Source organism: Impatiens glandulifera, chromosome 9 (genome assembly GCF_907164915.1).
Source record: "Impatiens glandulifera chromosome 9, dImpGla2.1, whole genome shotgun sequence".
Lineage (NCBI taxonomy): Eukaryota > Viridiplantae > Streptophyta > Magnoliopsida > Ericales > Balsaminaceae > Impatiens > Impatiens glandulifera.
Genome location: NC_061870.1, coordinates 12,156,477 through 12,181,143, shown reverse-complemented (window position 1 = coordinate 12,181,143; position 24,667 = coordinate 12,156,477). Strand labels below are relative to the sequence as shown.

General features: G+C 27.8%; 4 protein-coding genes across 5 annotated transcripts; 3 read left to right on the top strand and 1 right to left on the bottom strand.

The window, feature by feature from the left end:
* Positions 1 to 1,192: 1,192 nt before the first annotated feature.
* On the top strand, positions 1,193 to 3,165 carry LOC124914831 (tubulin alpha chain). The gene is made up of 4 exons (XM_047455445.1): positions 1,193 to 1,400; positions 1,608 to 1,842; positions 1,921 to 2,291; positions 2,384 to 3,165. The coding sequence occupies exons 1-4, from the start codon at positions 1,308 to 1,310 to the stop codon at positions 3,038 to 3,040; spliced, it is 1,356 nt and encodes a 451-aa protein (XP_047311401.1). The 5' UTR covers positions 1,193 to 1,307; the 3' UTR covers positions 3,041 to 3,165.
* Positions 3,166 to 6,222: 3,057 nt separating this feature from the next.
* On the bottom strand, positions 6,223 to 8,638 carry LOC124915826. The gene is made up of 3 exons (XM_047456575.1): positions 8,349 to 8,638; positions 6,547 to 8,261; positions 6,223 to 6,457 (listed from the first exon to the last, which is right to left on the bottom strand). The coding sequence occupies exons 1-3, from the start codon at positions 8,533 to 8,535 to the stop codon at positions 6,377 to 6,379; spliced, it is 1,983 nt and encodes a 660-aa protein (XP_047312531.1). The 5' UTR covers positions 8,536 to 8,638; the 3' UTR covers positions 6,223 to 6,376.
* Positions 8,639 to 13,876: 5,238 nt separating this feature from the next.
* On the top strand, positions 13,877 to 16,988 carry LOC124915275 (uncharacterized protein C6C3.02c-like). 2 transcript variants are annotated; one of them, XM_047455963.1, is made up of 5 exons: positions 13,877 to 14,012; positions 15,002 to 15,061; positions 15,140 to 15,223; positions 15,430 to 15,599; positions 16,671 to 16,988. In XM_047455963.1, the coding sequence occupies exons 1-5, from the start codon at positions 13,988 to 13,990 to the stop codon at positions 16,767 to 16,769; spliced, it is 438 nt and encodes a 145-aa protein (XP_047311919.1). In that variant the 5' UTR covers positions 13,877 to 13,987; the 3' UTR covers positions 16,770 to 16,988. The 2 variants fall into 2 exon arrangements, with proteins under 2 accessions (XP_047311919.1, XP_047311920.1); XM_047455964.1 differs by having other exon boundaries at positions 13,924 to 14,009.
* A 786-nt stretch (positions 16,989 to 17,774) lies between these two features.
* LOC124914188 (peptide methionine sulfoxide reductase B5-like) lies at positions 17,775 to 19,248 on the top strand. Its single transcript, XM_047454687.1, has 3 exons — positions 17,775 to 18,217; positions 18,309 to 18,465; positions 18,963 to 19,248. Exons 1-3 carry the CDS (start codon positions 17,778 to 17,780, stop codon positions 19,113 to 19,115), a joined length of 750 nt encoding a protein of 249 aa, XP_047310643.1. The 5' UTR covers positions 17,775 to 17,777; the 3' UTR covers positions 19,116 to 19,248.
* The last annotated feature ends 5,419 nt before the right edge of the window (positions 19,249 to 24,667 follow it).

The following is a 24,667-nucleotide window of genomic DNA, read 5'->3' as shown; positions in this document are numbered from 1 at the left end:
TATGTACTTATAAATGGGGAGAGAGAATAAGTTGTTTTCTTGCCCCCAAAATCTACACTGTAATAACTAAAACGAAACGGACGTTATTTTATTTTAAAAGAAAATTAAAACTGATCATAACCCTAATTGTAACTGATCCTATGTATGTACGTGTTAAATACATGGTATGAAAAAACTGACCATAAAATGGTGATTCTTTTAGCATATCTTGAAACCTGAAAGATTTAAATTAGATAAATCCGTGGAATCAGATCTGCAAAACAAATAATTAATTACATCTATAGGTCCGATATCTTTTGCTCCTAAATTAATATGTTCCCATGTTCCCTCTCTCATAAGGGGAGGGACAATCCCCTACCTTATAGAGGAGAACATATAACATATTAACTTGGGAGTAGAGAATCTCCTTCCTCCCGTTATCATAGGCAAAAGAGGAGGCTGTTAGTTTCGTAACAGTTCAATCAATTTGTTGAATAAGCAATTAAAAAGCACGAAAACACAGTCAAGGTAATTCATCTCTCAAGTGAGAATGAGTGAGCAAGATATAGGTAGCAAAAATATATCAAACCAATTTTGTAATCAATCAAATCGAATGGACATTCAACTTTCAATTGTCAATGGAAGGATGAAGTTCTTGGAAACTAACCCTAACTAATTAAACGGATTACATCCCTAGTAATAATAAATAGGGGGTATAGTTCCATTCCACTCTTAATATATTTTTAAAGATTCATTCATCTTATTTTATTTACAATGGCCATATGGCAAAACACTATTGATTGATGAAAACAACATACAGTATGGCCCTAAATTCACTTTAATAATATTGTTTCTCTCTAAATTTGATAAATTAAATTATATATTAAATTTACTATAAATATAAATTAAAAAAAGTAAATATTTGACACCAGACAAAAATGTGTTTGTTTAATTAAAATAGGTGAGTAAAATAAGAATGAAATAATCTGATAAAACAAACAAGGCCTTAGATGATGAACGGGCGGCAACGTAAAATATAAGATATTCAAAAACAGCAAAGAAAAACTAACTAACCATGGTTAGGTTAGGTTTCAACGGTGGAGATGATACATCGAGCACGCTATTCATTCTCCACCGTCGGGTTCTGACCAACCATAGCTGGCAACCATTGGTTCATTCGTTCATCATTTTGTATAAATTGAGAGCGTTCCTTGCCCTAACAAGAGCCAAATCTAACATCAAAGAAGGCGTCTTCATAAACGCCCTCGACTTTATTCTCTTCCTTTTCTCCTTTCCGTTTCGTCGATTCTTCAATCTTCTTCTTCAAAATGAGAGAGTGCATCTCGATCCACATTGGTCAGGCCGGTATCCAGGTCGGAAATTCCTGCTGGGAGCTTTATTGTCTCGAGCATGGCATTCAGGTAATCATTTAGATCTACATTACTTTTACGTATTTCATTAGATCCGCATCATCCAGATCTGGTGAATTCGATTTGTAAAAGTGCTTCATACGTTAGATCCGCATTCGAATGCATTCAAACAGTTAGATTTAGGATCAGATCTGTTGTGGATTTCATCGTTTTCTTTAGATCTGATGGTTATTTATATGAATTTGCATTTCTTTCCAGCCTGACGGTCTTATGCCAAGTGACAAAACTATTGGTAGTGGAAACGATGCCTTCAACACCTTCTTCAGTGAAACTGGCGCAGGCAAACATGTTCCTCGTGCTATTTTCGTAGATCTGGAACCCACCGTCATTGATGAGGTGAGGACCGGTACCTACCGTCAGCTCTTTCATCCTGAACAACTTATCAGTGGCAAGGAAGATGCTGCCAACAACTTCGCCCGTGGTCATTACACAAGTATGTGATTATCTCATATGATTCGTTTCAAATCGTTTTTCTTCAAACATTCTAATGATTCTGCTTCTAAAATTTCAGTTGGGAAGGAAATTGTTGATCTCTGCCTTGACCGTATCCGTAAGTTGGCTGATAACTGTACCGGACTCCAAGGATTCCTCGTTTTCAACGCTGTTGGAGGCGGAACTGGATCTGGACTAGGTTCTCTTCTTCTAGAGAGGCTTTCAGTTGATTACGGAAAGAAATCAAAGCTTGGGTTCACTGTTTATCCATCTCCACAAGTCTCAACATCTGTCGTTGAGCCTTATAACAGTGTCCTATCCACTCATTCACTCTTGGAACACACTGATGTTTCTGTTCTTCTCGACAATGAAGCCATTTATGACATCTGCAGACGCTCTCTTGACATTGAACGTCCCACCTATACAAACCTCAACCGCCTCGTTTCTCAGGTAACCCATTAATCCAAACATGAAAATTTGCCTGGTTTGATAATCAATTAACATTGGGTATAATATATAATGTTGTTTTGCTGATTTTTCAGGTCATCTCTTCCTTGACTACATCACTAAGGTTTGACGGAGCCCTGAATGTAGATGTGACTGAATTCCAAACCAATTTGGTCCCATACCCTAGAATCCACTTTATGCTTTCATCCTATGCTCCTGTGATATCTGCCGAGAAGGCCTACCATGAACAGCTCTCTGTAGCTGAGATAACCAACACTGCCTTTGAACCATCCTCTATGATGGCCAAGTGTGATCCCCGTCATGGAAAATACATGGCTTGTTGCCTCATGTACCGTGGAGATGTGGTCCCTAAAGATGTGAACGCAGCTGTGGCCACGATCAAGACTAAGCGCACGATCCAATTTGTGGATTGGTGCCCAACTGGATTCAAGTGCGGTATCAACTATGAGCCTCCTACTGTGGTCCCCGGAGGTGACCTGGCTAAGGTTCAGAGGGCTGTGTGCATGATATCAAATTCGACTAGTGTGGCTGAAGTTTTCTCGAGGATTGATCATAAGTTTGATCTTATGTATGCTAAGAGGGCCTTTGTTCATTGGTATGTGGGTGAGGGGATGGAGGAAGGTGAGTTTTCTGAGGCTAGGGAGGATCTTGCGGCTTTGGAGAAGGATTATGAGGAGGTTGGTGCTGAGCAGGCCGATGGGGAAGATGGTGATGATGGTGAGGAGTATTAATGAGTTTGTTTGTTGTTTGTGGTGTGATTTGTTTTTTATTTTGTGTTTGAATTTCTGTGTTTGTTTGTGACCAAGATGGATGGATTATTGAGACAATGTTGTTGGTTTTATTGATGATTTCTGTTATTCTGATTTTGTTAATTAATAGAAGGTGAGAAGATAGGTAAAAAAAAGCAATTCAAAAGAAACTAGAATTTTTGGAAGAAAACTAACTAATTCATGGGTAACATTTGTATTTTTTTCAAATCAAATTTTCAAAAAAATGTTAATTTTGATGGAAATGTTTAAGACATGATGTAGTAATTTTTTAGTTTTAATGCTTATTGAACACAATTTCACAAACAAAAATTCTTTTTAATATTTTCTTAAAAATGGCTTCAAATTAAGAGGGTAAGCAATATCAATAATTATAAACATTTGAACTGAGTTTTTATCGGTTTATAATTTTTTTTATACCTACCTACTATGATCGGAGGAGTTTGATTGACGGTTTAGTTAATAAAAAATTGACTGATCGTATATATACGTGTTTTTAATATTTTTTTAATTATATGTCTTTCTAATATATAGGTTAAAAAATATGTTTGTTCAACACATCTTTATTATTTTATATATTTGATATTTTTTAATTTTTAAACTCATTTTAGTTTAAATAATATTTTAATATATTTTTTAAAATTAAATAATTATTTTATTATCTAATTTATTAAATTTTTATTTATAAGAATTTTTTGAATCAGTTTTTTATATTATAAATTTATTATTTTATTTATTTTTTACTTTATTTATTTTATATTATAAATTTATTATCTAATTATTTTTATATTATAAATATATGTTATATTTATATATTTATTATTTTTCAACGATTAAACGGATAAACCCGGTCCAACGAATTTTTAACCGACCAAATCGTTTACACCCTACTTCAAATTGTATAAATTTATTGTTTTATTTTGGAAATTAATATTTTAATCATAATTGTTATTGATGAAAAATGTTAAAAGTGTATAATAAAATAGATTTTATTTATATTACAATAATAAAAAAGAAAAGTTATTTTAATTGTTTTTTTTTTTTAATTTAAGAAACTAACCTATTTGATAATAGACTTGATCTAGCATAGTGGATTAAGAAAAAGAGTTGTCTCTTCACCATATAGACAAATAGTAATTTATAATTTCTTACCATTTTGTTTAGGGATTGGACAAGGAATGCACACTTAATTTTGTTACTATAAGAAATTGAAAGAGATTGAAATGAAAAACTTTGGAATGTTGGGAGAACTTTGTAAATGAGTAGGACAATCTGTGTCCAGGTAAAATATTGATACTTTATATATAGGAAAAAAGCTCACTTAGACGTATGTACTTGTACAACTAGCTCACTTAAACGTATGTACTAATAAAAGGTCATTTAAACGTACGAACTATAAAAAATTGGCTCATTTAGCCTCTTTTAGTAACCATAGTTAACTTTTATTTTTAAATTTATATATTTATTAATTAAATATTAATATATTTTCTCTTTCTTCCATTTTTATTTATTATTTCATTTATTACTAATAAATGAACCCTCTATTTTGTTTTTATAATTTTTTATTATTTATATATGAGTATTTATGATTGATTATTTTAATTTTATTTTATATATATGAGCATTCAACATTAATTATTTTAACTCTATATTTCTTTTTCTTTTTTATATATATTTTTTTATATTCACATTAATTATTTTAAAATTGTTTAATCCCAATAATTAAATATAACAATGAAAATTCTTTCAACAATAAAAATCTTTCAACACAAAAATAAATTAATTAAAAATTAAAAATTAGATAATAATAAAAACTCATTCATCAAACACCAAAAGAGTAATAATCAAATATTAGACAAAACAATTCATTTACTACTAATATAAGTCGTGAATAAAAATTAAATACAAAATTATTAATTTCATTTTTATTTATATTAAACTAAATAAAAAAAAACTTTTTTTTATTTTTATTATATTAAATTAAATAAGAAAAAATTTTCAAAATTTTTTTACAGTAAAACATAAAATTCATAAATAAGTTGTTAATTTTTTTTAAAAAATGAGAATTTAAGAAATATAAGAAATAAAAACTAATAAAAAAGAATATGAAATATAAAAAGAAAATTAATATTAAAATAATAAAATATTTGAGAATAAAATAAATTACCTAGTTTAATTAATGAAAAAGAATGAGAGAGAAAATATATTAATATTTAATTAATAAATATATAAATTTAAAAATAAAAGTTAACCATGGTTGTTAAAAGAGGCTAAATGAGCCAAATTTTGATAGTACATATGTTTAAATGACATTTTATTAGTATATACGTCTAAGTGAGCTAGTTGTACAAGTACATACGTCTAAATGAGCTTTTTTCCTTATATATATATATATATATATCTATATAGATTCAAAGTTTGTCTATTGTTTTAAAAAGAAAAACAACATTAAAGGAGCACTGATTGTAGAAGAAGTTCAAACACCCTTTCTTATGTAAAAAAAACACAAGAAGAAAATCAGAAGCGGAAAAGTGAAGGAGATAGATGACAAAATGACTGTTGAGGATGACAAGAAAAGAGGGAATTCAAAAGCAAGAACATTCAAAATTGAATAAGTAATCCAAAATTGTATGGAGACTGTCTAGGGCAGAAAGAAAATGATTGTTGCCTTTCTTAAAGAAGGATAATAAAACAACAGAATGTTCTGTTTTTAGCATTAACAGATTAAAGGTTGAAATGAAATGGATCCTAACTTCTGGATATTTTCCAAACAATCAATTATATCCATTGCAAGAAAATTAAGGAGAAAAAAGTGTTATCTCCATAGATGCCACCTTCGATAAGGACAAATATTTTGGAGTCTCACCATAAAATTGAAAAATATTGAGAAGAAAATGTTGATCCAAAAAATGACCATGTTTTGAATAAGTTGATTAATATAGCATATGCTCTAAATGAGATGACAGCAAAAGAAGAAGAACTCAAGTTATTCAGAGAAACAGTTAACTGCAAAGAATATTTAAGGGCAACACAACAACATAACTGTTTTTCTAATTTAAATGAAAGCAGCACTAAATTTAAAATTATTTTATCCTAAAAATTGTCTTTAACAAGTAAAAGATTGATGATTAAATGAGCTAATCATGTCACAAGATGAGATTTCTTAGATTAAGGCAACCAAATAGTTGTACAAATGAGCAGAGCAAGCAGTTCATCATCATTCTTAAGAGAAAAAGAACCAAACAAACTACTAAAACTAAAATCAGAACAAAGTTATGTTAAACGAGTCGTCATCATCTTTCAGTTGACGTTGTCAAGGATTATTGGCTTTCTGATCCTGCTGGACCGCCTAACCGGAGTCAGAATTTCCTCATCAAATCCCTAAAAACAAGAAAAAAGAAGCAATTAGATTATGGAAATAAATTATTGAAACTGTGAGTTAGTTAGTTAGCTGTTCTTCTACTACTTACATTATTCTTAATGGGGATCTTCTTGTAAGTAGTGAAACTTCCATAAGAAGGCGATTCTGTTGAAGAAGACGACATCAATGAGCTACTGTCACTTTTCTTTCCTCTCTTCTTCTTCTCTTCAAAGCTGTTGCTACTGCTGCTTACATGTGATTGACATTGGGATTGAACTGTAGTTATCTTCTTTTGATGATGATGATGATTCAGATAGAAGAAAATTGAAGCTGGTACAAGAATAACCGCGACAAGAACCAAGATGGCTGTCATTATATGCTTCTTCTGTTGGTCAAATGAAGAAGATAATGCTTTTGAAGTTTGAACATCACCAACTGAGGATGAATCCACTTCCTGAACCAGTTTATCCTCATCAGATGATATTTCATTCTGATGCACTCCTTTTCCTTCTGAAGAAACTATGGTTTCAGGTTCTTCTTCTTTTGCAATAGTAATGTCGGAAGGAAGGATTTCACATGACTCTAAACTCGAAGAAGATAATATTTCCTGAATAAGAACCAATTCATCATCAACAGCAGATGATGTTCCACTTTCATATTCAATAGCATCATTTTTATCACTCTGTTCTTCATTCTGATGAAGAGAGTCTTCTTCTTCTTCTTCATCTGAAATCTCTAAATTCTTAACCTCTTCAATCATTTCTGCCTCAATTTCACCTTCTTTATCATTACTGGACTCAAAATCGAATCCTTCATTCTCAATCTCCTCTACCCGGTTGGTTTCTGTTTCAATTTGATTCCCAAAATCCAACTGTATATGCTGCTTAACAGATTCTTCATCATTAATTAATGCAAATTCTTGAAAAGAAGTCATGTTATGAAACTGAAAAGTATCAGGCTGCTTGTCTAAGGCAATTGTTCTGGGCTTAAATACATGAGACATGTAATTGCTTGACCAATCCATGAAATTCCTAACAAATTCATTAAAATCTTCTTGGAATTCAAATGGGTTGTTTAGGTTTGGCATGGACGTATTGCTAAGAACAATTGACCCATGAAAGATTGATGGAGAATCAGTTACAGTAACTGAAAGTGATAAGATTCCAATTGCTAGCAACATAAAAAATGAAATGAACCTGAATCTTGAAAAGAAACTCGATTTTGGAACCCTTTTCGATTCAGACTCTTCTTCTTCTTCTTCTCCTTGAAGTCCCGTTTCTGTTTCTATAACTACAGCTGAAGAATCTTCTTCCTCACAAGATTCCTTCTTTGAATCTTCAGACTCAGTTCCTTCAGTGGACAAGTTGTCCAATTCAAAGCTATTAATTTCCTCATTTCCCTTTCTGAGATGAGATCTAATTCTTTGGTTTGGTTTGTAACGAAGGAATTGAGGTCTTGGTGAGAGATAGTTCGTTATGGGATCATAAGGTGGCGGAACAGATTCAAAATGAGCCTCCTTTTGGTTTAAGTTTTGAGCCTCCGAATCATGAGAACCCATCTCGGACTTAGTTTCAACGCTTTCAGAAACTTTCTCCATGTAACTAGAGAAAGAAAACGAGTTTTCGTTTCTCTCTCCAAGAACTTTCTTTCTAGGGGAAGGGGTGAATTTCGAAGCTGCAGAGATGGTGGGCGCCATGAAATGTTTAGAACCCTTAGAAATCGCCGGTGACCGGACCTTCCCCTGCTTAAAAGATTGATCTGTGTCGTTCTCTTTGTCTTCAAATGTTCTCGAACAAAGACCAAATGAATTCCTTCCTGTTAAATCTGCAATTGGTAAGAAATCAAGATTTAGTTATAGAGTACATAATCAAATATGAATCGATTGATAAATTGAAAACAAAAATGATGAACCTGAAGAAGGGCTATTGGCAGGTGTGATGGGACAAAAGGTTTTGGGATTCGAAAGGATCGAAGGCCTGGAAAATGGGCTGCCGATGAAACTTCTTCTGGCGATTGGACTCTGTTCTAGGATCCTTGAACTAGGGTTTTGCTGTCTGTTTGGAGTTGGGGAAGGAGATCTGTTAGAAGATGCCGCCATAGAAAGTGATGTCTGTTTCCAAGGGGCTACGCTGCGGTTTCTCTTAGAAGAGAAGAAGAAGAAAGAGAGGAGAGATTCAGGGCAACGGCTAGTTTACGAAGGTTAATGGGATAGGTTTTTTTTTTTTTGTTTTTTTGAAATGGCTGTTTATGGAACGTTTTAAAAAAGAGCCGTTACAAAATTTGTAGTTTCTATTTTTTTTTAGCATTTAATTTATTAATTTGTATTTAATTTTTTTTTTTTTAGTTTAGAGTTTAGATTCAAAATTTAAATTATGAAGTTATTAGTGAAAAACTGAAAATAGGAGATCTTTAATTTTATTTTTAAATAAAATTTATTTTATTTGAATTATCTTAATTAGTTTTTTTTTTAATTTAAATTTATTAGCTTGTTTCATAGTGAATTATTTGGATTTGTCTATGTTTATTTATTATTTGGATTTTCTGTTTATTTTGCTGCTTGCAGCTTTGAATTATTTGTGTGTATTTATATTTTTTTTTTAAAATAATATTAGTATTTTAATTAATAAAATATAATAAGTAATAACTAAAATATTGTAAATAATTTAAAATTAATCCACAAGTTCACTTTTTCATATATTTATCAACACTACTGTTGAAAACACTTTTTATTTTATTTTATTTTTGAATCTAGATAAGATAAAAAAAAGTTATTTAACATAAAAGTTTAATTATTGTTTTTCAATGCGCTAAAAATGTAGATAATAAACACTTGTAATTTTCACATAATTTAAAAAAAAAACATTAAGTGAATTTATTTTTAATATAGCAAATTGAATTTGAAAACTGTTATAACTAATGTTACAGTAATAACTTAAGTTCTATCTAGTAAAGAAATAAATATAACTATTATTGGGTAGGGCTCATTGGGTTTCAAAAAACAAATGTATATTTTTTATTCTTAATTTTGAGTTCTTAGTTTGAAATTGTATTTTTAATATTTTATTTTTTTAAAATAAAATATTTTATTATTTTTATCATTTATAACCTGATTAACTTGTTGAAATGATTTTTTTTTTTTTAATTTAAAATATTAACTTGTCGAACTAATATTTATTTTTCTTAATAAGAATTGATCTCTAAACAAAAAATCTTTATATTTAAGATGTGTGAATCTAATAACTTACTAATATATATTTTATTACATTTGTTTGAAACATAAGAATTAAAATCCAAATAGAATTTTAATAAAAAAAAAATCAAATATCTAGTGAATGCTATTTTTTATTTATTTATAAAATTATAATTATAATTTTATTGTCAATTTTAATTACCCAACCAATTATAGTTTTGAGCATCTTTTATGTTAATGTGAGTCCTTTACCATGAGGTCTGTTTCGGTATCCTCACAAATGAATCCAGATTTTTTTTCTAGGTTAAAAAAAATTATAAATATTGCACAATTAAAGATAATAACTTAACATATTAGTCAAATTGTTCCACAAATATATTTACTAAAATAAAATAAATATACGAAATCTAATAAAAGATAAGAATATTCGATTTAAATAACAAATATAAAAATTTAAAACTATATAGCGAAGAAAAATTAAGTTAAGAATACATTATTATAAAGTTAAATTAATTAAATTTTAAATAAGAAAAAACTAACTATATAAATAAAAAAATATAAAATTTAATTTAATGCATTTCAGACTAGTTTTTTTGAAAATATAAAAAAAAAATAAAACATAAAAATAAGAAGAAGAAAAAAATACAAAATCCTATCAAGTGAATAGATATTAGACGATTATAATATTAATACTTATAAATGGTTTTGAAAGAATAAATAAATTTATTTATTTAAATATGGAACAAAATTAATATAACTTTTTAAACTTGTTTTTGAATATTAATTTATATTTTTTATAAAAAATTTAAATACTTTAAAATTAAAAAATATAAAAGAATATTTTACCTTTATATTTATATAAATTATTATTTTAATCTTTATCTTATAAGTAATTTATATTATTAATTATATTAAAATTAATAAAAAAATAATATATAATTATCATATAAATATAGTTTTAAAATAAATAATACTATTATATGATTTATATTATTTTATAATTAATTACTTATCCTTTAACTTATATAAATAAATTTTATTTATATATTAATTAAAATTTATGTATTATTATAAATATTTGTATATTAAAAAATATTATTAGTATAAAATAAAATTTTGATAATAATTATTTTAATAAAATTATATTTGAAATTAAAATAGTATAATTATGAATTTGTTCCCAAGATCATTGACCCTCTTTTTGTACATGTTAAACTCTAAATTTAACTTTTAAGCTCCGTTTGGTTAGGAGTATTATGTATACTATAATGTGTATTAATTATATAGAGTATTGAAATATATAAATTATATATGGTATATGTGTTTGTTTAAAAATATAAAAAGAGTATAAATTATATAATTTTTATTATTTTGTGTTTGGTTGGTTATATAAAAAAGTAGCAAAAAGTATAAAAGACTATTTTACCCTTTTATATAAAATAATTTTAATTATTATTTTAATATTTATTTGATGAAGCTTATTGTTTTATTTTGTTTAATTGTATGTGATGAATAAATTGTAAAATATTGTTTATAATCACTAATTTCTTATATTATTATTCTCCTTATTCAAATCAATGAATTATAAAGATGGTTTATAGTCACTAGTTGACTATGCGATTCCAATTCCAATAGATGCTGCAGCACAAACCATGAGGATTATGAGAATTATGTAGAGCCTTCCAAACAAACATCCAAAATGGCTTTTAAAACCATAAGGCTTCTACTTGCAAGATACATTCAATGAAACAGTTAAAACCATAAGGCTTCTACTTGCAAGATACAAGATATGTCATTTGAAACAATTTCATCCACCAGATAGACATGGAGTTATGCGCTATCCCTTCCAATCCTCATTTTAATTAGATCATTGATCTCATGCTTACGGATAATAGAATAGTATGTCTAGTTCGATATCAAAACCAGCTTTTGTTGCTGATAACTCAGGCAAATTAAGGAAAGATGAAGATATAAGAGGGTGAAGGAAAATGGTAATAAGAAGGTGAAGGAAGAGAAAAAGTGGTATTAATGGAATAAAAAAACTTTAGTAAGGGCTTGTACCAGTTATTATTTATACCTAATATAAAGCTTTGTAATTTGTTTATTTTCTGTATATACAAAATTTTAAAACCAAACACCATACAAATTTATTGTAGGTATAATTATATTGTATTTATAGTTTTATACCTCAAACCAAACAGAGGCTAAATATATATATATATATATATATTATTTTAAAAACTTTATCTTAGACTACAAACCTAGGATTATATATATATATATATATTTATAATATATTGGAGGAACCAAACGGGGTAGCATATGCGGTGCACCGGTTGACTCCTAGACTAATCAATTAGGATCATTTTCCCAAACTAACTTGTTTGGCGTTCAATTTCCCAAACTAACCTAGTTTGTTCATTCATTCCCAAACTAACCTAGTTTACTATTCAAACTCAATTTTTATTTATTTATTTATTCTTTTTACATTTAAAATTCATTATATACAAAACTAAATTATTTATATTTTAATATATAATTTAAATTATTATTTTATAAATTAAATTTTTTATATTTTGATATATATTTTAAATTATTATTTTTATAAATTCAATTATTTATATTTTGATATATATAATTTAAATTTGATTTTTTTTTTTTATAAATTTGATTATTTATATTTTAATATATATATATATATTTACATTTTAATTATTATTTATATATATAATAAATATTTCCTTTAACATTTCTAATAAATAATGGATAAATACTAATAAATTTAAAATATTTTAACTATAATAATATAATAATTATATATTCATAAAAACGTTTTTAAATTTATCAATTATTTATTAAATATAATAACATTTTTAATTAATATTTTAACCCTATAAATATGGTAATATTTTTATTATATTTAATAAATAATTGATAAATTTAAAAATACGAATATTTAATTATTATATTGTTATGGTTAAAATATTTTAAATTTATTAGTATTCAACAATTATTTATTAGAATTATTTAATATTTATTACACTATATAAATATTAATTGAAATATATATATATATATATATATATATATATATATATATATTAAAATACAAATAATCAAATTTATAAAAAAAATAATTATATTTAAATTATATATCAAAATATAAATAATCTAATTTATAAAAATAATAATTTAAAATATATATCAAAATATAAATAATTTAGTTTATATAAATAATAATTTAAAATATATATCAAAATATAAAATTTATATATAATAAATTTTAAATATAAAAAAATAAATAAATAAATAAAACTGAGTTTGAATAGTAAACTAGGTTAGTTTGGGAATGAATGAACAAACTAGGTTAGTTTGGGAAAGTGAATGTCAAACTAGGTTACTTTGGGAAATCATTCAATCAATTAGTAGTAGGAGGATAGAAATATTCTGAATATTGGATTTATGAATACCTATTGTCATTACTATCCAAACTCAAACTCGTAACCTTTTCTTCTTTTAGTAATATGAACATCTTTTTGTTAATTAATTTTTTTTTCCACCAATTTAAGTAAATAATTATGTTACAAAAATAAAAAAAATAAGATGTAATCATATAATTATCTTTTAACATAATATAATTATACAAGTCCACTTCTTCCCCTCCTTAATGATAGACATTCTTATCATAGTCTTCATTTACATCTTCCTCAAAATTTCACATAATATTTATGTGTTGAGTTAAATCTCGGGCAAAATCCAATTATCATCGTTTATTTTTTCAATTATTTTTTTTAGAACTAAAACAATCAAAAAGACGTGTTTAATATTTAATGTAACAACATTGAATCTTGACAATCTCATATCGTTGCCATGACTTGGCAAGATGCATTTGCTATGGATTGACAAATTTTTTTTCACTTTTTGTCTCAAATCAATGTCGTTACATTTAATATTGAAATAATTTCAACTCATAACAATTAAAACATAGCTTTTGTGCTCTACCACAAAATTATGTGTTTCTACTTACTTTTTTTTTTTTTTTTTTTTTTTTTTTTTTTTTTTTAATCTACCAAATTTATTGGAAAAACTCATGTCAAGGTTTCATGTATTTTTTTAAATCATTCTTAGTTAACCTTTTTATTTACCCCTTACTATAAATAACAATACAATATGAATTATGCATACAACACCAAATTGTTTTTCTCATAAAAAAGGAAGAAAAAAAAAATCACTATAAATAACATACATAGAAGAAGCAAGGGTATATTCGTGAGCATAACTGTTTTGTTTCTCAAGACCCTTCGTGTTTCGCCATATTGTGTTTCATCTTTTCTCTCGCTAGGGTTTTCAGATAGAAACGATGGCTCGCCGAAGCTCTGGCGGTGGTGAGATTTCCTCCTTCCTTTGTTTTTTCTTTTGTCTCATATAGTCTGTAAACCTACTCAATTTTCTATCTTCTCATTCTATCGGTTGTTCCCCTCTGTCTGTAATAAGGTGTATTAGTCTCGTGAATCTATCAATTGCCCAGTTTATCTTCTTATTTCTGTTTACTGCTGCTGTCTGTAATAACAATGAGAAATCATTTCCTATTCATTCATTCATTCTAGCTCGATCCTCATAAAGTAATATTACCTATTATATTCCATATGTATGAATTCAGATGTCTTCTATTTCGTCATACATCATCAAGATATATGTGGAGTCTCACATTTTATGGGGTATTTTAAGATTCATTTTCCCTTTTTTGTGTTCCCAATCTTTAGGGAAGAGTAAGCAGTTATTCAATCATTGATTGATTAGAATGACTAGATCTTATGGTGCTGCAGATGCTCATGGAAGTGTGTTTTTTGGAGCTTGTTTGATAGGATTTAGAAGAAGAAAAATTATTGATTGATGAAAAAAATGGTTTAGTTTAGGTTGAATATCAAATATCCTTAGTACTAATATTTGCATTTTAAGATGTTAAAACAAAATGGCATTTTGATTGATGATTTGAAGGGTTTGATAGAATAAGTGATTGATGATGAGATATTAATTTAGTTGGATTAAATCTAAATTAACCGCATCCAACAAGCCCTTGGTTTACCCATTACATTTAGACTAATGTACATCACAAGTCTTTTTAAGTCAAGCATGAAACGATGATGTTGAGGTTTTGTCGATGCCTATGTCCCATTTTTCTTCACTTTTTCTTATGTTGTTTTTTGTTTTCATATACTCGTAAACAAACTCTGTAATTTATGATAGTTTGTTTAATACAAGAGGTATTTGATTAAAATGATAAAGAAACTTGTAAGTTGAGCACATTAGACCAACCTGTCTTATGTTGAGATTCTTAGAAGGATAAATATTTGTTCGATCCTAAATTTTGCAGGAAGATCAGCACCACGTGCTGCTCCCCGGGCCACTCCGGTGCGCAAGCCACCTCAAGCAGGTGATCTATTTGTTCAGTTTGAACTTATTTTGTTTTATATGCAGGTCTTTTCTAATGGTCATTTTCTCTTGCTTGCAGCTAGCCATGCTCCTCCTCCAGCTCCTGTTCAGAGTGGTGGTGGTGGTTCTATGTTTGGAGCAATTGGTTCTACCATAGCACAAGGCAAGTTGTTTGCTCCATCTTAATTTCACTTGTATGGTTTTTATTTAATTTCCAATTTTATTTTTGAAAAAGTGAGAATCTTTTCATTAATTTTGAAAAAAACAAACCAAACCATAACATTACAGGTCATGCTATCTAATGGCTTAAGTTAAACAAAATGTTTTCTTACAAATTTTGTTTGTTGATTCTGTCTTTCTTTGTTTCAGGTATGGCGTTTGGAACTGGGAGTGCTGTAGCACACAGAGCTGTGGATGCTGTCATGGGTCCTCGGACCATTCAACATGAAAATGTTGCATCTGAAGCTTCTGCACCATTAGCATCCGGCAACAGTATGGTATCTGATGCCTGCAATCTTCATTCCAAGGCCTTCCAGGATGTATGTAACTAACTAAACATTTAACATCATCTCCTATGCATATTTGTTTAATTCTATCAATTCTTTTGATGCAAAATATATAGAAAATCTGTCATATGCATGAAACTGTTTATTGATGTGACATTTACTATACCTATATTTTCTTAGAATAAAGGTTTAACTATTATATTAAAAGGGGAGGGAAACACGAAATACATAAAAGATTAGATTCCTATCTGATCGAAATTATCCGATCCAATGCAACCCCCCCCCCCCCCCCCTTTCTTAATAGATGCCAACATTTTACTATTATGTTTTTATAAATGTAAAAATATTATTTACACAAAAAATGAGAGCACAAAAAATCTACTCTCATGCCTGAAAAGGAGAGCAACAAATGGGCTACTATCATAATACCCTGAAAAACATCCACCCTGAGACGATCTAATCCTTTATGAATGATGAAGAAAAAGAATCAAATTAGTCATTTGATTCTGTCATTCATAAGAGTTATTTTGTCAAATATTCTCTTGTTTCTTTCGCCCTATACGAGTCTACTTTGTGGCAATCGGGATCATTGTCCAATTCATCTTGAGTTGGTTATTTTCTCCCAAATAATTCCAAAATTCTTGGAACTTGGCATAACCCAATGAATCTTCCATGAGCACCTGACAAATCAATCATATGTCACAAAGATCTAACAAGTGGACAAAAGAGCAACATATGATGGGTTGGATTCTTCATATAGACAACATCTACTAGCAAAGTTGTAACCTTTGTGCTTGAACTTATCATGTGTAACAACATTGATATGACATTTACTTTTCTTTTGCATATATATATTCTGATATTCGGAAGTCAATTTTCTTAGAGGTTTGATAATGGATTGAATTATTTTGATTCATGGATATTTGCTTGGTAAAAATGACCAAAATACCCATCTTTTCATTTTTTAAGTAAGGTATTTTTGTATTTTAATAGATTGACTAGAATGATTTGATGGGAGATAATTTTATTATGGAAATTGAATAAGGTTGCAAATGAAATCATACAATTGTTTGGTGATGTTTTCCATTTTGTGGTTAATGGCAGTGCTTGAACACATCTGGAAGTGAAATCAGCAAATGCCAGTTCTACATGGATATGTTGGCAGAATGCAGGAAGAACTCTGGTTCCATGATGGGTGCCTAATTGTGTCTATTCATTGTTTTATTGGTTGGGGTTTTATCTTGTTTTTTCCTGCAGTTGTTTAAAAGCAACTAAATCAGGTAAATTTATGGAGTATATCTGAATTGGGATACATTTTAAAAATAAATCCAATATCACTGTTTGATATTGTATGATGGATTATTATTATTATAAATTCTCTGTTGCTCTCCACAACCTAAATTCTCTTGTTTTTTCTGATGATTCTGTTTCGTTTAGTTCGATTGGTTGCTTCGTTTAGTTCGATTGGTTGCTTCGTTTAGTTCGATTTGGTTGCTCCAAATTAAAAATATATACATAATTTAGTTAAATTTATAGTTAATGCCTAAATATTTATTTTAATGATTAAGTTTTCAACTATTATATAGTTGTTGGTTGTTTTTAAAACTAATATATATAGATTATATAAGTCTTTTAAAATAAATTTTATGCCTAATTGTAATATTTTGCAATTAATTTTTGCTAATGAATGAAACTAGATGAATTGACTAAATTGACTCAAACGATTACTGACCAATAAATTGAAATCGACGGTTTTAGATTTTCTCAAGTAAACTTCTTTGGTGTTTGAACCAATAAATTGAAATCGATGGTTTTAGATTTTCTCAAACCGACTTCTTTGGTGTCTATCGATGGTTTTAGATTTTCTCAAGCTGACTTCTGTGGTGTCTTAACCAATAAATTGAAGTCGACGGTTTTAGATTTTCTCAAGTAGACTTCTTTGGTGTTTGAACCAATAAATTGAAATCGATGGTTTTAGATTTTCTCAAACCGACTTCTTTGGTGTCTATCGATGGTTTTAGATTTTCTCAAGCCGACTTCTGTGGTGTCTTAACCAATAAATTGAAGTCGACGGTTTTAAATTTTCTCAAACCAACATCTTTGGTGTCTGAACCTACCAAATAATTATTTTCATTTTGTACATAAAAGAATGAACTTTGATTAAAATTTAAAAGTTGAGGAAGTAATAATATTGAAATGATGATCTGTTGCATGGGTTGGGCGTGGCGCGATAAGCATCATAGAAAAGGCCGAGTCGGCGACTCAGTTGATAATAATCAACAGGCTTTATCTTCTTCGTCGATTCAGTCTTGTTTTTCCTTCCTACCACACATGGGCTATCAAATTCTCAGGGCATCTCCATTCTCTTCCTCCGCTTCTCCGATTTTCACTTTACCCACTCCACTTTCCCGGGTATTAGCCAAATCGGCGGCGCCGGTTTCCAATCGCCTCTACCAAACTCAGATCGCACACTCTTCCTTAAACAGAAGAAGGGTTTCCCCTTTTGGGTCTGAAGGGTTTTTGAATAGAAGCTTCAGACAGAGTGCAATTGTGGCCATGGCAGCTTCCGGTTCGGTTCAGAAATCGGAGGAGGAATGGCGTGCGATTCTCTCCCCTGAGCAGTTTCGTATTCTGAGGCAAAAGGGAACAGAGTAAGTAGTCAAATTCATTCATTCATAAAGAGCTTGCTTGTAAAGAAATTTTGTGTTGCATATATGTTAACGATGATGGTGATTTTTACAGGTATCCTGGAACAGGAGAATATGATAAGTTGTATAAAGAGGGAACTTATGATTGTGCAGGATGTGGAACTCCTTTATATAAGTCCACAACTAAATTTAACTCCGGTTGTGGCTGGCCGGCTTTTTATGAAGGTCTTCCCGGAGCTATTGCTCGACATGTAAGTCTTGTTCTTTCATCAAAGATCATAATCCATCTTCCTTTCTTACAAATTTATCATCATCTGAAATCAACTTCAACCATCACTGAATCTGGATGTGAAATCTTCAATGAATTGTTGGATCTATTTCTCATTGTCCTTTTTTGTTTCTGAATCCAGATGTGAAATTGTCAATGAATTTACAGATACAAATACATATATGTTTGGTTGTTTGGTTTGTAACTGTAGTAGGTATCTCTTCAAAAAATAAAATTTGAGCCCACACTTTTGTCTTAGTTTTGGATCTGGATCTTAGATTGATGATACATCACATTTTCAAACAGGGTCCTTAATAGATGGATAGATAGATACACACTAGGATGAAAAATTGAGTAAAAAAGTCCTTTATGCTTCAACAAGATGTACATTTCTTTGATCATGGAATACAATTAGAGTCAAAATAGGTTACCATCAAAATTTGTTTTGATTTAATCAACTAAAATGGTGTATGTTTACAGCCGGACCCAGATGGAAGTAGGATTGAGATAACATGTGCAGCCTGCGGTGGTCATCTCGGCCATGTATTTAAAGGAGAAGGTTTTCCTACGCCAACTAATGAACGCCATTGCGTTAATAGTATTTCCCTCAGTTTCATTCCTGCAGATTCTTAGTTTCCTTTTTCTTTTAGTGTCTGTTTTTAAGATTATGTTGATTGATACTATTGATCTGTGTTTATCTTGTTTGGTGAACATGTTTGAATTATATTGGTTTTGGTTTGACATATAGAATGTTAACTTTGAAGAAGTTACATGTTCTTGGGAGAGAAAGAAGATTATGATTTGAGTGTTTTCTTAAGAATGGAAGGATGAAAGTTATGTCATTTAAGATTTTCGAATAAAAGAAACAGAAACAGATTATGTGAGTCACAAACTTGTAATGAATAGAATTCTAAAACAATTTTTTATATGTCACAAAACCTTTAAGTAATCAACATTGAGCTACTTTAAAAAAAAACATTGCTTCATTCAATAATGGATTGAATCCAATTTGATTTTGACCACAATCCTTTTGGCTTGCATTATTTGGAAAACTCATGACAAAAAGTAATGTTAAATAATTCAAACAGGTTGATAGGGTATAATTTGTATGTCTATTGTGTGCAAAGGAGAAAATGAAACATTTGAATATCTTATATATTAATGTAATAATGTTTTCGTTCACCTTTCAAATTTGGTTCAAGATGAATAAGTATATGATAATTAAATGTCTTCATAAGGAGAATGAAATAATATCATGGAGTGGATACTTTAATTTGAGAATTAAGTGGCAATAATATATATGAAAAGAAGTTCAGAAATATTGCAATGGTTTAATGAAAATTTTGAAGTAATAGTAACAAACAATTCAGATATTGCATTCCTACGAGTAATTATAAAAACCTAAGAAAAAAAATTACCTTAAAAATGTGATTTTATGATTTAACTTAATATTTTTTATCTAATTATTAAAAAATATGACACAAAATAACAAATTTGATAAGAGACATTCATTTAACTTTTTTCTCATTAGTTTACTGATTATAACCTCATTTCTTGGTTAACCAAAATTATCATTTCTTACATAATAGACATCTCATATTACTAATCTCTTAACCTCATTTTTGCACACTATCATTTCTTACATCATATACATCTTATATTACTAATCTCGTAATCTCATTTTTGCACCCAACTATCTCAATAGTACCAATCCTTTATGATCAGTTTCTTATCCCTCGACAAATCAACCATCAATCTATCTCTCGATACGGCAATCTGGACACTTTAAAATTAAGCATAATTATATATATATATATATAAATTAGTTAGTTAAAAAGTTAAACCTATATTGTTAAAATGTACCGCATTCATCAAATTTGGTATTAAATTTAAAATATAAAGTGATATTAGCTTAGTTGGTTAAAGAGTTGTACTTGTTTGGTTAAGTTGCAAGTTCGAAACTTACATATAACATTTTTAATTTTATTTTTAACCGTTTTAAGTATCCATTTACACGCACATATATATTCAAATTAACCACAGCTCTCGACCCGGTAATCCGGACACTTTAAAAATTAAACATCATTATATATATAAATTATCGAGTTAAATGAATCTTGAATGATATCTCTTTTATTTTATTTGGAATCATTTATCAAACCAAAAGAATCTTAAATTTTAATAATTTTATTCTTCATAACCAAATCAAAAGAGTAATGGAAACAAATACAAACCAAAAAAACTAAATAAAAGTGAAAATTATAATATTTTTGTAATTCATTATTTTATTGGGAGAATTTTCGTGTTATGCACACGATAACAATATAATAAAATAAATTCATTAGAATAATATAATAATTTTAAAATATACATTTAAAATTCTTAATAAATTACAAATAATATATTAAAATATAAATATAAAACTCTTATTCTAGATTTTATTAACTTCGGTAAAATAACTCATTTTTTTACATATCTCATCACATATTTTGTCCAATGGACATCTTATCTCGTGACCTTACACTTTCACTTTGGTTATATAAAAATCTCAAACATTACCAATATCTTTTTTTATCCTTACTTTAGCCCACCAATGCTCAATCGACCTCTCATCTCGTGACCTTAAATCACTTCGATTGACCAACCATCTCATTCTACATTTAACCACCAATCACAATCAACCCCTCATCTATCGAAACTTTACTTTCATTTCATCAAATAACTCATATTCTCACATATTTTATAATATACAACCCGACATTTTTATCATCACTTCGGTTAACCATACATTTCATTCCACATTTATCCACCTCAATCGATATCTCATCTTTTTATCTTACTTTCATTTTGACTAATTAACCATCTCATTCCATATTTATCCATAAATTCACAATTGACCTCTCATTTCGAGACCTTACTTTCACTTCGTCAAATAACCCATCTCCTAACATATTTTACAATATACAACCCGACCTTTTTTATCCTTAATTCAGATAACCATCTATTTCATTCCATATTTTTATCCACACTAATAATCGACCTCTCATCTGTGATATTACACTTTCACTTCTGTCAAATTAACCATCTCTAACATTACCAATCTCTTTTACTCTCACTTTGGTCACCAATCCCCAACCGACCTCTTATCTCGTGACCCATCTCCTCACATATTTTTCAACCTGACTTTTTTTTATCCTCATTGCGGCTAACTAACCATCTCATTTCACATTTATCAACACCATAATCAACCTGTCATAGTGTGACCTTACACACTTTCATTTCAGTCAAATCAACCATATCCAATATTATCAATCTCTTTGACCCTCACTTTGACCTATCAATCCCCAATCGATCTCTCATTGCGGGACCTTATTTACTTCGATTAACCAACTATCTCATTCCACATTTTTATTCCTCCAATCTCAATTGACCTCTCATCTCGAGACTTTAATTTTATTTCGGTCAAACAAATATCTCCTCACATATTTTACAATAAACAACCCGACTTACTTATCCTCACTTCGATTGACCAGCCATCTCATTTCACATTTATCCACCCTAATCGGACCTCTTATACCGTGACCTTAAACTTTCACTTTGGTACATTACCAATATCTTTAACCTCACCCCAATCGACATCTCATTGTGTGACATACTCATTTCGACTAACCAACCATCTCATTTCACATTTTTATCCACCAATCTCAATCGATCTCTCATTTTGAGATTAACTTTACTTCGGTCAAACAACCAACGTATTTACAATAAATAATCCGACTTACTTATCCTCACTTCGACTAACCAACCATCTCATTCCATATTTTTATCCACCTCAATTAACCATCTAATTCTATACCGTGAATGACATTTACCCACACACCAATTTTATTGCATACTTAACCATCAATATCATTTCATATCTAACCATCTTCCCTAATTCGATAAACCAACGTTCTTATTTCACATATTAACCATAAATGTTTTTGAAATAGTTTAAAAATTGTGCTTAATAAATTTGAACCATACTCTTTGACATGAACACTTCAACTACTAGAACAATTAAAATTTTTGATTTATATTTATAATTTTATATAACTAATATGATATTTGTATTTTTTAAATATTTAATAAATATTTATTATTTTAATATATTAAAATTAAAATTTTATTATTTTTTTCACTAAGATTTATTATATATATATATATGAATTACTAATTTTATTTATTAAGTATATTATAAATAAAAATGTAAGAACTAATCATTTTTTATTTAAATAGGCCATTATATACATAATATATAATTATATATATTATAAAATAATTAATACAAATATAATTATATATATATAAAGTGATAAATAATAAATTTTATTTATTTAAATAAGTTTTTATATATATACTATATATATTATAAAATAATTAATACAAATAAAATTATATATATATATATAATAATAAAATAGAGTTAAAAAGATTAATGATTATATATATATATATATATTATTTTTAAGTTTAATAATTAATTATACATTCATTCATTTTTAATATATATATTATAAAATAATTAATACAAATAAAATTATTGATATATATAACTATTTATTAAAAATAAAAATTTATTGTGAAATAATATTAAAAAAATTAAAAAATTAAATTAAAAAATATTAAAATAATAATTTATTTAAAAAAATGATTGGGAGAGAGAATTTGGCTAAAAAAATCAAATAATTTATCTCTTTTCTTCCACTTTTCTATTTTCTCAACCCCACGTCATTCCCTCCCCCATTCTTTCTCCCAAATTCTCTCTCCCTATCACTCCTCTTTATTTAATATAAAAAGTGATAAATAATAATTTTTTAATTAAATAAATTATTATATATATATATAATTATATATATTATAAAATAATTAATATTATATATATATAAATGTGACAAATAATATATATTTTTTATTTAAATAGATCATATTATATGTAATTATATATTATAAAATAAATTGTGTTAAAAAAATAAATGAATTTTCATATATTATTTTTTAAGTTAAATAATTAATTATGTATTCATTAATTTTTAATATATATATTATATATATTTATTAAATAAAAAATAATAATTAAATAAAAGTCATTTGGTATAACTTATATCCATATCTTATGTCATCAACATTTTAAATTTAAACATTATTATATTATATATATATTAGAAACTAAAATAACAAAATTTTCTGAAAATAAATAAATTTAATTTTGCTAAATCAAATTGATTAGATTATGATTTGTAGTGAAGTTTCTCCAACTTGGTTAGATTTAATGTGAAAGATAAGGTTACATTAAATGAAATTATTAACATAATTTTAGTAAGGACAAAATTGATAGGTTGATAATTGAGATGTTCTTGGAATATTATTACAAATTTAATAATTTGATCAAAATAACTCCAAACTAAACCAGCTTCATCTTTTCTTTTTTCTTTTTTCTTTTACCGAGAAAGATGAAACCAAATAATGTTTTTTGATGGAATAATTGGAATATAATTATGTAAACATTAACTCTCTCTCTTTTTTTCTTTCTGAAAATGTAAACATTCAACTCAAAGTCTCAATCAATGAAACCAATACTTGAAAATGATATAAAACTGATGGGAAATTTCCTTCTTTTGTTACATCATTTTCAGAACTAATCAGTTAATTAGTCCAAAAATAGAGTAAATAAAATAAAAACATTCTGAAATTCCGTCAAAAATATAATAAGCACGTCAACTTTTAAAACATACAAAAACAACTTAAAACTTATTTAATATGAATTTGTTAAGAAGCATAACATAGAAGAAAGAAAATTATAGAATAACAACAAAATTGATAGCTATTTCATTTGATTAAAAGTTAAAATTACGAGGAACAAATTGAATTCAGTGAATCTAATCCGAAAGATCTTATTCTCAAGTAAAAATTAAACGTAAAATTCAAAGTATAATTCATTTAATTTATCAAAATATTCCATACATGTTAACAATACGTATGTCACAATTGTTAGAATTAATTTCAAAACACTAAAAACTTTTTTTTAATAAAATTGTGAACCCTTACAAGTTTTCACCCAAAAATAGTTAAAATATGTTCACATCACTCCTGTTTTTTTTAATTTATTTATCATCATTCTTATATTATAAAATCGAATAAACCCA